Raw genomic sequence first — 16,466 nt, forward strand, 5'->3', positions numbered from 1 at the left:
GATGTGAATTTTGTTAAATGATTTTTTTGCATATATTGATATCATGTTTTCTCCTTTATTGTATTAATATGGTATATTACATTAATTGATCTTTAAATATTGGATTAAACTGGCTTTCCTGGGATAAACCCCATTTGGTCATGGTGTATTATTCTTTTTATACACCATGGATTCCATTTGCTAATATTTTGTTGAATATTGTTATGTCTATTTCCATGAAGGATATTGGTCTGTAGTTTTCTTGTACTATCTTTGCATGGTTTTAGTACCAGGGTAATGCTGACCTCATAAAATGAGTCTAGAGGCATTTCTTCCTTTTCTGTTTTCTGGAAAAGATAATGTTGAATTAGTTTTATTTCTTTTTTATTTTTTAATTGACATTTTTATTGTGGTAACTAAAAGATTCATGTGCAGCTATAAGGAATAATACAGATAGATCTCATGTAATCTTTACCCACTTCCCCCAGTGGTCACATTTTACAAAACTGTAATACAGTGTCACAATCAGGATATTGACATTGATGCAATCCACCAATCTTATTCAGATTTCTCCAGTTTTACTTGTACTTACTTGTGTGTGTGTGTGTGTGTGTGTGTGTGTATTTAGTTCTCTACAGTATTAACAGATGCAGGTTCATGTATCCAACAGCACAGTCAAGATACTGATAATTCTATCATCACGAGGGTCCCTGTGTTGCCCCTTTTATATCCACACCCACCTCCCTCCCACCACCCCTCTCCCCACTAATTGGTTCTCCATTTATAAAATTTTGTCATTTAAAAATGCTATGTAAAATCATATAGTATGTAACCCTTTGAAATAGGCTGTTTTCACTCAGTATAATTCAAGTCATTGCATGTATCAATAGTTAGATCTTTTCATTGTTGAGTAGTATTCCATGGCATGTATGTGTCATAGTTTGTTTCATCATTGACCTGTTGAATGACATTTGGGCTATTTCTAGTTTTTAGCTATTACAGATGAAGCTGCTATGAATGTCTGTACACAGGTTGTTGTGTGAACATAAGTTCTCTGGAATAAATGTCCAGGAGCACAATTGTTGAGTTGTATGGTAATTACAAGTTTAGTTCTTCATCAGTGATATTGGCCTGTAATTTTTTTTTTTTTTTGTGGTGTCTTTGCCTGGTTTTGGTATCAGGGTGATGCTGACCTCATAGAATGAATTCAGAAGCATTCCTTCCTCTTCAATTTTTTGGAATAATTTGAGAAGGATAGGTTTTAATTCTTCTTTAAATGTTTGGTAAAATTCACCTGTGAAGCCATCTGGTCCTGGACTTTTATTTGTTGGGAGTTTTTTTAATTACCAAGTCAATTTCATTACTAGTAATAGGTCTGTTGAGATTTTCTGTTTCTTCCTGATTCAGTCTTAGAAGATTGCATGTTTCTAGGAATTTATCCATTTCTTCTTGGTTGTCCAATTTGTTGGTGTATAATTGTTCTTAGTAGTCTTGTATGATTGTATTTCTGGGGTATCAGTTGTAACTTCTCCTCTTTCATTTCTGATTCTATTTATTTGGGCCCACTCTTTTTCTTGATGAGTCTGGCTAAAGGTTTATCAATCTTGTTTATCTTTTCAAAGAACCAGCTCTTAGTTTCATTGATCTTTTCTATTGTTGTTTTAGTCTCTCTTTCATTTATTTCTACAATATTTTGATCTTTATTATTTCCTTCCTTCTACTAACTTTGGGTTTTGTTTGTTTCTCTTTTTCTAGTTCCTTTAGATATAAGGTTAGATTGTATATTTGAGATTTTTCTTGTTTCCTTGTTTTCTTGTTTGTAGCTTGTATTGTTATAAACTTCCCTCTTAGAACTGCTTTTGCTGCATCCCATAGATTTTTTAGATCATTGTGTTTCCATTTTCATTTGTCTCCAGGTATTTTTAAAATTTCCTCTTTGATTTCTTCAGTGACCTATTTTTGTTTAGTAGCATATTGTTTAGCCTCCATGTGTTGGTGTTTTTTTGCAGCTTTTTCTTGTAGTTGACTTCCGTAGTCTAATACCATTGTGGTCAGAAAATGCTTAATATGATGTCAGTCTTCTTAAATTTATTGATACTTGTTTTGTGGCCTAGCATGTGATCCATCCTGCAGAATGTTCCATGTTCACATCCAAAGAATGTGATTTTGCTGCTTTTGGATGGAATATTCTATATATCTCTATTAAGTCCAGTTGGTCTGTGTCATCTAAGGCCAGTGTTTCCTTATTAATTTTTCTATCTGGATGATCTGTCCATTGATGTAAGTGGACTGTTAAAGTCCCCTACTATTATTGTTTATAATAAAATCCATTATGTTTATTAATATTTGCTTTACATATTTATGTGCTCCAGTGTTGGGTGTGTATATATTTACAATTGTAACATCTTCTTGTTAGATTAATCTCTTTATCATTATGTAATATCCTTTTTTGTCTCTTGTTACAGTCTTTGTTTTAAGTCTATTTTGTCTGATATAAGTATTGCTAACCTAGCTTTCTTTTCATTTCCATTTGCATGGAATATCTTTTTTCCATCCCCTCCCTTTCAGTCTGTGTGTGTCTTTAGATCTGATGTGAGTCTCTTGTAGGCAGCATTTAGATGGGTCTTTTTTTTTTTTTTTTTAAATCCATTCAGCCACTCTGTGTCTTTTGATTGGAGCATTACATTTAAAGCGGTTATTGATAGATATATACTTATTGCCATTTTGTTGATTGGTTCTGGTAGTTCTTTTTGTTCCTTTCTTCTTTTGCTCATTTCCCTTGTGATTTGTTGACTATCTTTAGTGTTATGTTTGGATTCCTTTCTCTTTGTGTATATCTATTATAGAGTTTTGGTTTGGGGTTACCATGAGGTTTATATATAACTAACTCTCCCCCTTTTCCTCCTTCCCTCTCCCTCTCTTTCTCTCTGTATGTGTGTGTGAGTGTATGTATATATATATACACCCACACACACATATATGTAAAGTTTTCAAAGCATATATATATATAGTTATTTTAAGTTGCTGATCTCAAGTTCAAACACAATGTAACAACCCTGCAGTTTTACTCCCTCCCCCTACCTCACATATAGTGTTTTTTGACATCATATTTTACATCTTTTTGTTTTATGTATCTCTTAACTACTTATTGTGGTTATAGATTATTTTACTACTTTTATCTTTTAACCTTCCTATTAGCTTTATAAGTAGTTGATCTACTACCTTTACTGTATGTTTGCTTTTACCAATGAGATTTTCCTTTTATAATTTTTATATGTCTAGTTGTAGTCTTTTCTGCTTAGAGAAGTCCCTTTAACATTTCTTGTAAAACTGATGCTGAACTCTTTTGGCTTTTGCTTGTCTTTAAAACTCTTTATCTCTCCTTCAAATCTGAATTACAGCCTTACTGGATAGAGTATTCTTGGTTGTAGACATATATCATGCCACTCTCTTCTGGCCTGCAAAGTTTCTGCTGAGAAGTCAGCTGATAGTATTATGGGAGTTCTCTTATATGTAACTAGTTGCTTTTCTCTCTCTGCTTTTAAGGTTCTCTCTTTATCTTTAATTTCTGTCATTTTAATTATAATGTGTCTTGGTGTGGACCTCTAGGTTCATCTTGTTTGGGACTCTTTGTGATTCCTGGACCTGGATATCTGTTTCCTTTCCCAAATTAGGGAAGTTTTCAGCTATTTACATCTTCAGGTAAGTTCTCTGCCCCTTTCTCTCTCTTTCTTCTCTTTCCAGGACCCCTGTATAATGTGAATGTTAGCATGCTTGATGTCCCAGAGGTCTCGTATTAAACTATCCTCATTTTAAAAAATTATTTTTTCTGTTCAGTTTGGGTAATTTCCACTACTTTGTCTTCCAGTTTGCTGATATGTTCCTCTGTATCATATAATCTACCGCTGATATTCTAGTGTATTTTTTATTTCCGTTATTGTATTCTTTAGCTCTGTTTGGGTCTTCTTTATATTTTATAATTCTTTGTTAAACTTCTCACTGTGTTCATCCGTTCTTCTTCTGCATTTGTTGAGCATACTTATGATCATTATCTTAAACTCTTTATTAGGTAAATTGCTTATATCCACTTCACCTAGTTCCTTTCCTAGGGTTTTGTCTTATTCCTTCATGTGGAACATATTCCTCTTTTTCATTTTGCCTAATTCTCTGTGTTTATATCTAAGTATTGGGTTAGTTTGTTCCATATCCTGCTCTTGGAAAGTGGCCTTATATAGGAGACGTCATGTGGGTCCCAGCAGCACACTCCCCTTTGGTCACCAGAGCTATATTCTATGGGGATGCCCCCATGTGGGCTGCATGGGCCCTTCTGTTGTGACTGTGCCCACTACTGTGGGTGCACTGGTAGGCAAGGCTGGCTCTCAGCCTGGTTGGTTGCCAGGCCCTGCCTTATGTGGTGGCTGGGGCCAGGTTCTGTGTTGGCTGGTTCTGCGGTGCCAGTCTGCTGGTGGTGGAGCTGGTTTCCAGCATAGCTGGCTGCATGGTTCTGGGTGTCCCAGGGCTGGTTCCAGCCTGCAGGTGGGAAGGGTTAGGTCCAGGCACAACAATCTGAATTTTCATTAGTATGTTTAGTCCATTTACATTTAATAAAATTATCAATATGTTTTGATTTTAGGTCTACCATTTTATTATTTTTCTATTCATTTCCCCAGCTTTTCATTCCTTTGCTCTTCCTTTCTTCTTTTAGTATTACTGTTTTTTGGTAGTATTCTTTTATTATTTAGCATTCTTCTTTAGTAGCCTATTTTAATTTACTTATTACATTTTCATTGTATATGTATATGTAATTACTCTAGGAATTACAATATACACCTTTGGCTTTTCACAGTGGACTTAATCAGTATTTACCACTTCAAGTGGAATGTAGGTATCTTACTACCATATAGGTCTTTACCCCTTCCCACCTCCTTTATTTTCTACTATGTATAATAGCTATGTATATTGAGAATTTATAATGTTATATTTTTTGCTTTCCATCTTCAAACATTCTGAAAAATTCAAGAGGGGAATAGTCTATTATATTTACCCAGATATCTACTTTTTCTGTTGCTCTTCCTTTATTTCTGATATTCCAGGTTTCCTTTTGGTATCATCTCCTTTCTATTCAAAGAACTCCCTTTAGTGATTCTTTTAGGGCAAGTCTGTGGAAAACAAATTATTTTTGTTTTCTTCATTGAGAATGTATTTATTTCATCTTCATTCTTAAAGGATGCTTTTGCTGGATGTCGAATTCTAGGTTGCCAGTTCTTTTCTTTCAACCCTTTAAAAATTCCATTTCACTTCCTTCTAGCTTTCATGTTTTCTGATACAAGATGTGCAGTGTTGAAATTGTTTTTCCACTATAATAATGTGAAATTTTTCTTTGGCTTCATTCAAGATATTTGTTTGTCTTTAGTTTTCACCATGTTGATTGCAATCGATGTAGGCATGAATTTTTTTGAGTTTATCCTGTTTGAGTTTTGCTAAGCTTTTCAAATCTGTAGGTCTGTGTCTTCCCAAACCAAATTTGGGAAGTTTTCAGACATATTTCTTCAAATAACTTTTCTGCACTGCATTCTTTTCTTCTTCTTGGACTTTGACGACACAAATGTTAAACCTTTTGGTATTGTCCCATAGGTCCCTGAGGCTCTATTTTTGTACGTATGTTTGTTTGTTTTCCCAGTTTTTTTCTCAGTTGTTCAGACTGGATAATCAGATTGGATCTGTCTTCAAGTTTGTGCATTCTTTACTCTCATCTCTGTCCTGCTATCAAAAAGAGAGTGACAGAGCTCTATATTCAGTATAAAACGACCCTTCATTTAATTCCACTGTTTTTATTATATACTTGCACCGTCCTCAGCTTTACCCTCCAGAAGACCTCTAGTCTTCCAGCAGGAGGAAGAGGTGCAGTTTCCTGGGTTTTTTTAATAGGGGAGGGTACCTGGAGATCTAACTGCTTCTTACACAGACTTTTAACGAGAGCTCTTGTTTTCATTCCCACTTTACACCCTCAATTCCAAAAACTCTGTAGGAGCAATTCCTGAACTTTTGCAGTATTTATGGTATAAATTTGGGTTGACTCTCAGTTTTTCCTGCTCCAAGCTCAGGATTCCACTTTCTCAGGACTGCTTAATAAGTTGTCAGTTGTCTGATTCCCTGTATCCAGAACATAGGTGATGTTTTCTCCTTTTACATTCTCTTTGACCATAAGTTTATACCTTAAATTATTTTATTTTGGTGATGTGTCAGGAGAGAGAGAGAGTAATAAATTATGTACTCGAACTGCCGTCTTTACCTGGAGTTAGGAAAAATTGTAAACCTAAATTTCAAAATGTATCCATACAGGAACCATAAATTAAAGTTTTATTTGTCACCTGATACATTCTAGGATGAGATTCCCACTGGAATGCCATGCCTGGAGTCAGTAACCATAGGTGATGATATATGGGATGAGAACTGGTTACCTTTGCAGGCTGGAATGGGAGAAGGAAGTGATGCTGCCTCCCACTTATCTACCTCAAGCCTTGGTGGAAAGAAACCATATTCATCATGTAAAGAAATGCCACAGAAGGTTAGATCCTTGGGAAAACATAAAGCAAATCACTACTGCAAAAGGAAATATTAATGTAATTGTCCAAGCCTCAAAAAAGCTATGCATTCTGCATTTCATAGGGATTAATCAGACAATAATTCAGAAGAATGTATTCCCACCCCCACCCCCCCACCAAAGATGGTAGTGTTAGGGATGGGGGCAGGATGAAGCAGGGGAGAGTAAACCATGGACTTACTGTGGCTATCTATCATGATTTTTGTTTTACCATTGGCACCTAGTCAAAGCCTTAGGATCTAAAAATAAAGTTTTCCCTAATTTAATTTTTATTGCATTGCCTTGTAATATTATGTCTGGATCTCTGCAGTGAGTGTATTTACTAATATTGGGCCCTATATATTTAAATTTTAATCTATTTTCCACCAGCTCTTAGAAAGAAGAAATATCAACACTTAAGTTGCCCCTTGTTATTTGTGCCATTTAAATACTGGATGATCATGAAAATCATCTAACCATGAAAACAGTATTGAAGAAAATACTACAAAGAGAGTTGTGGGTTTTTTTATGTGATATGTGTATTCAGAGGAATTCAGTGTATTGGGCATGGACCAATGAAGCAAGGGGGAAAACTCACACTGATGTAGAAAGTTAATAAATATCTTTTCTTGTTTAGTATACGTTGCCTCTTTGCCTTTACCTTGCCCAAGTTATCCTCCATTTGGATCATATGGCACTATATCTCAGTTTATTTTTGCAATTTTTTTCTCTATAGGATTGGTGTTTTTCTACACCCAAAGATATATGGGATGATTCATGGCAGCCTTCAGGTCTTGTCAGTGGAAAGAAAGTAGAAGTTCAAAACCTAGAAGGGCTGGGTGCTCAAGAAAAAAATACTGGCACAACCAGAATTCAAAAGGTAAATGTCTAATGAATGTTATTGTGACAAGTTTTCATGAGGAAGTACTTTCATTTTTAGAAAGTAAAATTCTCGTTAATGATCCCTCTCTTAGCATTTGGCACAATACATATACATAAAAATGTATGTTTATTTAAAATTAAATTTCATTTAACTTACTATAGTTATTCATCTCTCCAGAAAAAAATTCTGAGACTAGAATTAAAAGATTGATTAAGCCTCTACATTAGGGATAGAGAAAACAGGTATTTTCACTTAACCATACATTAAGTTCTGTATCTGTCCTATCATCTAGGCCAGTTTTTTTCTTTTTGTTGCTTTGGCAGAAAACACTAACCCTGGAACAAAATCCGTTTGTTTTGTGTTTCTCCATCCTGAAAACAGCAGGACTATTTGTGTGAATCGTGAAATTTGGCTAACGGTCTCTGTACTTTTGTGCATTACATTGAAAATGAAGGACTTAAGTCTAGGAGAATTGTTGAAAAGCAGATTTGTGGAAGATGAACCTTCTGAGTGATATATTTTCTACAGAATATGGTTACTTTGCATGAGATCATTGATAAAATATGCTGCATTACATAGAACAGTCTATTCCAGAAATGTAAGTTACTTAAAGCACAGATTTAGCTTTAGGATAAAATAAACTTTTATATTTTGTTTCTCAGGTAGTTTTTTTTTAAGATATAATAGTTTTATTGAACTATAACTCACATACCATGTAATTCACTTCAAGTATGCAATTCAAATAACTTTTAGTATACACAGACTTGTGCAACCACCCGTATAATCCATTTTAGAACATTTTCATCACCCCTTCAGAAAAAAACCACTATCCCTCTGGTATCTGGGTAATGCTGGCCTTGTAAAATGAGTTTGGGAGTGTTCAGTTTTTTGGAAGACTTTGAGAAGAATTGGTATTAATTGTTCTTTAAATGTTTGGTAGAATTTTACCAGTGAAGCCATCTTATCTTGTGTTTTTCTTTGTTGGGAGGTTTTTGATTACTGATTCAATTTCATTACTAGTAATCTGTCTGTTAAGATTTTCTGTTTCTTCCTAATTCAGTCTTTCAAGACTATGTTTCTAAGAATTTATCCATTTCTTTCAGGTTATCCAGTTTGTTTGTGTACAGTTGTTTGTAATGGTCTCTTAAAATCCTTTTCAATTCTGTGGCATTAGTTGTAATGTTTTTTCTTTTCTGATATCATTTGAGTCTTTTTTTCTTCATTAGTCTAGCTAAAGGTTTCTAAGTTTTGTTTATATTTTCAATATACAAAACAATTCTTAGTTTCATTGATTTTTTTTCTTTTCTCTATTTCATTTATTTCTGCTCTAATTTTTACTATTTCCTTGTGCTAACTTTGGTCTTAGTTTGTTCTTCTTTTCTTAGTTCCTTAAGGTGTAAAATTGAGTTGTTTGAGATCTTTCTTCCTTTTTTAATGTGTTTTTAATGTTTTATTGCTAGAAACATCCCTCTTAATTCTTCCTTTGCTGCATCCCATAAATTTTGGTATACTGTGTGTTTTCATTTTTGTCTGTCTCAGAATATTTTCTAATTACCTTTGATCTTTTTTGACCCATTTGATCTTTGTTGACCCATAATGTTTAATTTCCCATATTTCTGACTTTAATCTTCCTTTTTGATGGATATTCTCCATGAGTATTGAATTATAGGTTGGCACTGTTTTCTTTCAATACTTTGAAGATGTCATTCCTTTATGTTCTGGCTTCTGTTGAATTGCCAGCTGTCAGTTACCATTGCTCCTTTGAAGGTATGTCTTTTTTTCCCCATCTGGCTTCTTTTAAGATTTTTCTGTCTTCTGCTTTCAGCATTTTGATAATTTTATATCTAGATGTGATTTCCTTTGGATTTATTCTGCATATGTATCACTGAGCTTATTAAATCAGCAGATTGATAACTGTTCATCAGTTATAGAAAATTCTGGTCCATTTATGTAATCAAACACTGCTTCTGCCTCGTTATCTCTCTCCTTTCCTGCTGGCATTTCAGTTCTACGTATGTTAGCACTTTTGGCTGAGTCCCACTTGGGCTCTGTTTTCTTGTTCACTCTCTTTTTTTCTTTTGCAATGCCTCTGTTTGGAGGTTTTATATTGATTCTTCCAGTGCACTAGTCCTGTCTTCCACAGGATCCAGTCTGCTGTTAAACCCACACATTGAGCTCTTAATTTCAAACATATCATTTTCCAGTTCTAGAATGTCCATTTGATTCTTTTTTTTATTTTATAGATTCCAGTTATCCGTTTAAATTCTCCATATTTTCCTCAATTTTGTCTGTAACTTCCATTTTCTTGAACATATTAATCATAGTTATTTTAAAGTTTTTTGCAGATAATTTCAATATCTGATTTACCTTTGAGTGTGTTCTTACTGTCTTTTTTCTCTATTTGATCTTGTCATTTGATCCTGTTTTGGGCATTCAGGGGAGGGGAAAGACAGGCGGAGCATACCTCATGGTTCTTTTTAATTGAATGTTGAACATTATGGGTAAAAAATTAGAGAGGCTCTGGATGAGATAGCTTCCTCCAAAGAGTGTTCAGTTGTCTAGTGGCTGGCAGATACCAGCCAGTCACCTTCACACATACTGAGGCTTGGTTTAGGTTTGGTGAGGACTGCTGTATTTCACTTTTGTCCTTACTCCTTGGATGTGGCTCTTACTCCTAAAGCATGATTCTTTGGAGATCTCAGCTGAAAGCCTGAGGAGTTTGTCAAAGCTCCTCCGCCTTCGTGGGGCTCAGACTCCATCCTCTGTCTCCTCAGCTTAATTGAGATATAACATACATACCATACAGTTCACCCATTTAAAGTGTACAATTCAACAGCTTTTAGTATATTCACTAGTTTACTAGCATATTGTGCCTCCATCACCATAAGAATTTCAGAACATTTTCATTATCTCAAAAAGAAACCCTGCATTCTTCAGCTGTCACCCCCACCCAATCTCCCCAACCCTCTTCCCCCCAGGCAACCACTAATCTTACTTTCTCTATGGATTTACTTATTCTTCAAGACATTTCATATAATTAGAATCAATACAGTGTGTGGCCTTTTGTGTCTGGCTTCTTAGCATAATGTTCTCAAGGTTCATCATGTTGTATCATGTATCAGTACTTTACTTCTTTTTATGGCTGAATAATCCATTGTATGGATAGACCACGTTTTGTTTATCCGTGTATCAGCTGATGGACATTTGAGTTGTTTCTGTTTTTCTGCTATTATGAATAATGCTGCTGTGACATTTGTGTATGTGGTTTTATGTGGACATATGTTTTCAGTTTTCTTAGGTATATACCTAGGAGTTGAATGGCTGGGTCCTATGGTAACTCTATGTTTAGTGTTTTGAGAAATTGCCAAACTTTTCCAAGCACTTGCACCATTTTACATTCCCACCAGCAATATAAGAGTGTTCCAATTTGTCCACATCTTTGCCAACACTTGATTTTTTTTTTCACACACACACACTGTATTTTATTTTTACAAGAGATAAATAGACTGACACCAAGCATTGTACATGGATGACCACAACAAAAGCAACAATGATTGCAATTACCAAACATGAAACACACTCATACTATGTCATAATATTGACATTCAGTCCAGTAATCCTCCACTGTAACAGCTCCTTTACTTTGCAGTGAAAATTGATTTGTATATTCTTTGCCTCTGAGTCCTTGTGGGATATATTTTTTTTAATTCAAACAGAAAGTCACAAAAATTATACTCATCCTCATCAGTTCACTCAGTCCCATGTAATTAATTTTTTTTTCATCTTGATCTTTTGTTAGCACTTTTATGAGTTCATCAGTTTTTCATTAGAGTTCTGAAAATGCTTATTCATTCAGTTCAGCAGTACAGTCAGTTACCAGAAACCTGTACTTGTCAGAGTCTTTTCCATGAATTTCTTGAAGATGAAACCCTTTTATAGGAACATATTTGCAAAAGCATCAGAGTACACCCAGAACTGTCTGTAAATGACAAAAGACTTAAAAATGACCACGGTTAAAGATTTGATGAAAGTTCATAATAATGCAGTTGACAAGAAAATTAGTTATTTCTGAGATATACATTTTAAAGTAATAACTAGGATTATGACTTATAACATTATACCAGAACATATGATTTTTAGAAATTTCATGTAATGTCTGAAACATTTATATTAACATATTTCCATACAAATAACCCAATGAAAGTTTAGTATTAGTTGTTTTGTTTGTTTGTTTTTTTATACTGCAGGTTCTTATTAGTCATCAATTTTATACACATCAGTGTATACATGTCAATCCCAATCGCCCAGTTCAGCACACCACCATCCCCACCCCACCGCAGTTTTCCCCCCTTGGTGTCCATATGTCTGTTCTCTACATCCGTGTCTCAACTTCTGCCCTGCAAACTGGCTCATCTGTACCATTTTTCTAGGTTCTGCATACATGCATTAATATACGATATTTGTTTTTCTCTTTCTGACTTACTTCACTCTGTATGACAGTCTCTAGATCCATCCATGTCTCAACAAATGACTCAATTTCGTTCCTTTTTATGGCTGAGTAATATTCCATTGTATATATGTACCACAACTTCTTTATCCATTCTTCTGTCGATGGGCATTTAGGTTGCTTCCATGACCTGGGTATTGTAAATAGTGCTGCAATGAACATTTGGGTGCATGTGTCTTTTTGAATTACGGTTTTCTCTGGGTATATGCCCAGTAGTGGGATTGCTGGGTCATATGGTAATTCTATTTTTAGTTTTTTAAGGAACCTCCATATTGTTCTCCATAGTGGCTGTATCAATTTACATTCCCACCAACAGTGCAAGAGGGTTCCCTTTTCTCCACACCCTCTCCAACATTTGTCGTTTGTAGATTTTCTGATGATGCCCATTCTAACTGGTGTGAGGTGATATCTCATTGTAGTTTTGATTTGCATTTCTCTAATAATTCGTGATGTTGAGCATCTTTTCATGTGCTTCGTGGCCGTCTGTATGTCTTCTTTGGAGAAATGTCTATTTAGGTCTTCTGCCCATTTTTGGATTGGGGTGTTTGTTTCTTTAATATTGAGCTGAATGAGCTGTTTATATATTTTGGAGATTAATCCTTTGTCTGTTGATTCGTTTGCAAATATTTTCTCCCATTCTGAGGGTTGTCTTTTCGTCTTGTTTATGGTTTCCTTTGCTGTGCAAAAGCTTTGAAGTTTCATTAGGTCCCATTTGTTTATTTTTGTTTTTATTTCCATTACTCTAGGAGGTGGATCAAAAAAGATCTTGCTGTGATTTATGTCAAAGAGGCCAACACTTGTTATTATCTAGTTTAAAAAATTATAGCCATCCTAGTGGGCATGAAGTTGTATGTTATTGTGGTTTTGGGCTATGCTTTTGATTGCGTAAGTTAATGTTTCAGAAATCATGAACATGTTTCTTGAAAATCTGCCACTAACCTCTAGTTCCATAAAGGTATATTTTCAGACAACTATGAGGGAGTCAGTAGTTGATAACTATAGAGGGATAAATCTGGTAGAGCAATGCTTCTCAAACTATAATGTTCATACAGATCACCTGAGAATCTTATGAAAGTGCAGATTCTGATTGAGCAGATCTGGTATGGGGACTGAGGTTCTCCATGTCTTACAAGCTTCCAGCTGATGCTGAAGCTGCTTGATGGTGAATCACATTTTGAGCAGCAGCACTCTAAACCACTGTTTAGAGGAAGAGACTCTTACTTTTCAATTAAGTGCTTAAGTTGACCACAGGTACTTGCTTTCAGTACTGGCATACAAATTTAGAAGGCATTTACCTATGTTCTTTTTTTCCAGTGTGAAAAACTGTCAGAATGCATTTAAATATGTTTTAACAATTTGTCTTTCTTCAAAATCATATTTATCAGGAAAGAAAAAAAGATACAGCTTTAAAAAAAAAAACTGTTTCTGATTTTGATTGTTGTTAAACTACTGAAAATAGGCAGCAGGGCTTAGTGGAAAAAACACCTGTCTGGGAGTTCTGTAATCTATGGCTTAGTCTTTACCACAAGTTTGAACAAGTTGGCTTTTGGGGCCTTAGTTTATCCATCTGCAAGGACTGATTTGGACTAATGATCTTTCCAGCTCTAAAAGTTTGCCATATTAATATTTACTTAATTATTACTGAAGCTTTATTGAAAGAACCTCATTTTCAGTGAGAATAAACTTAAAGGGTAGCTAAAGCACATACATGAAGCTGCATAAATTAAGCAAAAATTTGAATCCAGCTCTTTGCTCTCCTGAAGTAGAATATTGTATGGCAGGGTAGCTATGTGGACTTTCAGAGTTTTCTTTTTTTTTTAAATTAATTAATTAATTTATTTATTTATTTAGGAGTGTGTTGGGTCTTCGTTTCCGTGCGAGGGCTTTCTCTAGTTGCGGCGAGCGGGGGCCACTGTTCATCGCGGTGCGTGGGCCTCTCACTGTCGCGGCCTCTCTTGTTGCGGAGCACAGGCTCCAGACGCGCAGGCTCAGTAGTTGTGGCTCACGGGCCTAGTTGCTCCACGGCATGTGGGATCCTCCCAGACCAGGGCTCGAACGCGTGTCCCCTGCATTGGCAGGCAGATTCTCAACCACTGCGCCACCAGGGAAGCCCCAGAGTTTTCATTTTTGCTGCCAAATAAAGGGGCACGGCCATTTGTATATGACATAATTATATATCAGTCACATCCATGCCAGCCATGTTTGAAAATGAACAAGGTGTTTCATAATGGAAGAAGAAAGGAATGCCAGCTGATATTAAATGTCTACTCCACAGCCTAAAGAACACACAAAGCTACATTTTCTGTTTGTATAAATTTTGTTTCCGTTTACCCTGGGCAGATCCCAGGCTGTCAGCCACTTAGGTTGGTTCGTCACGGCCTGGTCCTGATGGGGCCCACTTAATCGTCAGTGCCAGTTAGCATCACAGAAGACAAATTCTCTGAGTCACCATAAACTGTAGCTATTTCAGCAGCGACTCTGTGGTAGGATATAGGATCTATTGATTAAAATTTGGCACTTCATTCACTTTAGCCCAAATCGAGGCTTTGTTTGCGAAGTTCATCTTTTCCTCTCAAACCCTGATTCTTAGTACTCCATTTTGTCACTTCTTCTGAGGAGCCTTCCTTTAAGTCCTTTGTGTTCTCCTAGCATGTTGTTGATGCTGCGGAATGCAGTTAATGCCTTCTTCATGGCCACCTGCAGCACGTGTACTGTTTCCCTAGCTGAGGACTGTGAGCTCCTTAGGGACAGGGAACGTATTTACTGGGGGCGGTGTGATGGAGCAGAGAGAACATAGGCTAGCCTGAGTTCATCTCTCTGCCTTGTCGCTTACTGGTTGACATTGGATAACTTGGTAAGCCTCTTGTAAAAAAGCATTATGCTAAGTAAAGGAAGCGGTAATAAAGAAGATGTAACAACACCTAACCTAGAAAAACGTTCTGATGTTTCATTGAAGAAACACATGCCAAGAACCTAGCATTGTGCCTGACAATGAGTGCTCAGTGAATGTTATTTCTCTCATTTCCTGCCGTTCTTCCTTGGCAGCCCTCAGTACCATGTTTGCTCATAATATGCATTCAATAAATGCTTCTTGAATTAATGGTCACTAAGTTGGAGAAGGACTTGTTTTCCAGAGAGTATCTAGATTTTTTAAAGTGGGGAGTTTTATTTATTAATTATGATATGAAAATATTCTTTTGTATATAAGTAAGGAAACAAAATAGACTTAGTTCTTACTGTTGAACTAACAGTTACTTTTCATGCTTTTGCCCCATTTTTCCCGTTCTGTAGCAACCAGACTTAAAGAGTTCCTCAGATTCTCCTGCGTTGCCCGAATTGGAGGAGCTCTACATCTCTCTTATCCAGTCGCAGCAGTCAGCAGAAGGTGGCCAGTTTGAGCCTAGCAGCATTGAGACTCGGCCAGAGCAAATTCAGCTGTCCACAACAGCGCTCAACTCAACTCCTGCAGTGGTCGCTTCCCCACAAAAACACTCTGGTTCAGGTAGGTTGACATACAGTTGACAAATGCAATGGTTTGCCATGTTGTTAAAAACCTTCATGTATCTTTTCAGAACATGACTTGAAAAATTGCTGATGTTAGCATTTGTCTGAACTCCTCCAATTGTTCCCTTTCACTTTGCCACTCTTCTTTTTTTTTTCTGCAATTTGGGGGGTGGCGGGGTCAGGTTTATGCACGGTAAAATTTGCCAGTTTTTAAGTGTACAATGCTATGAGTTCTGACCAATGTGTACAGTCTTGTAATAAGCACCACAGTCATGATAATAGAATATTTCCATCAGTCTAAAAGGCTTCGTCATATCCCTTTGCAGTCATTCCCTCCCCCTACTTTCTGGTTTCTGGCATGTTACTTTTCCTTTTCTAGAATTTCATATAAAGGGAGTCATACAGTATGTAGTTTTTATGTCTGATTTCTTTCATTTAGCGTGATTTTTAGAGAGTCATTTATGTTGTTGCTGGTGTCTAAAGTTTGTTCCTATTCATTGTTGAGTAGTACCCAGTTGTATGGAAATGCCACAATTTGTTTTTCTGTTCACCAGATGACAGACATCTGGATTGTTTCCAGATTTGGGCCATTATGAATAAAGCTGCTGTGAGTGTTCACATACAGCTCTTTGTGTAGACATATGTTTTTTATTTCTATTCAGCAAGTACCTTGGAGTGGAATTGCTGGGTCATATGCTAACTGCATGTTTAACTTTTTTTTTTTTTTTAATCTATTTATTTATTTATTTTTGGCTGCGTTGGGTCTTTGTTGCTGTTGCTGCGCGTGGGCTTTCTCTAGTTGTAGTGAGCGGGGGCTACTCTTTGTTGCAGTGCACGGGCTTCTCATTGCGGTGGCTTCTCTTGTTGCGGAGCATGGTCTGTAAGCGTGTGGGCTTTAGTAGTTGTGGCACACGGGCTCAGTAGTTGTGGCTCTTGAGCTCAGGCTCAGTAGTTGTGGCGCACGGGCTTAGTTACTCCGTGGCACATGGGATCTTCCTGGACCAGGGATG

At 36.2% G+C, this 16,466-nt stretch overlaps 1 protein-coding gene across 5 annotated transcripts in view; it reads left to right on the forward strand.

The window, feature by feature from the left end:
• Positions 1–16,466, forward strand: part of TDRD5 (tudor domain containing 5) — a 104,295-nt gene that overhangs the window by 78,822 nt on the left and 9,007 nt on the right. For 3 of the 5 annotated variants that reach the window (XM_057535822.1, XM_057535838.1, XM_057535828.1), the window contains 3 exons: positions 6,365–6,547; positions 7,299–7,442; positions 15,244–15,454. In XM_057535822.1, the coding sequence (XP_057391805.1) occupies positions 6,365–6,547; positions 7,299–7,442; positions 15,244–15,454 (538 nt within the window). Of the gene's footprint in view, positions 1–6,364; positions 6,548–7,298; positions 7,443–15,243; positions 15,455–16,010; positions 16,064–16,466 lie in introns of all 5 variants that reach the window. The other 2 variants (XM_057535846.1, XM_057535852.1) reach the window with 2 other exon arrangements.

The sequence above is a fragment of the Balaenoptera acutorostrata genome, chromosome 1 (genome assembly GCF_949987535.1).
Source record: "Balaenoptera acutorostrata chromosome 1, mBalAcu1.1, whole genome shotgun sequence".
Taxonomy (NCBI): domain Eukaryota; kingdom Metazoa; phylum Chordata; class Mammalia; order Artiodactyla; family Balaenopteridae; genus Balaenoptera; species Balaenoptera acutorostrata.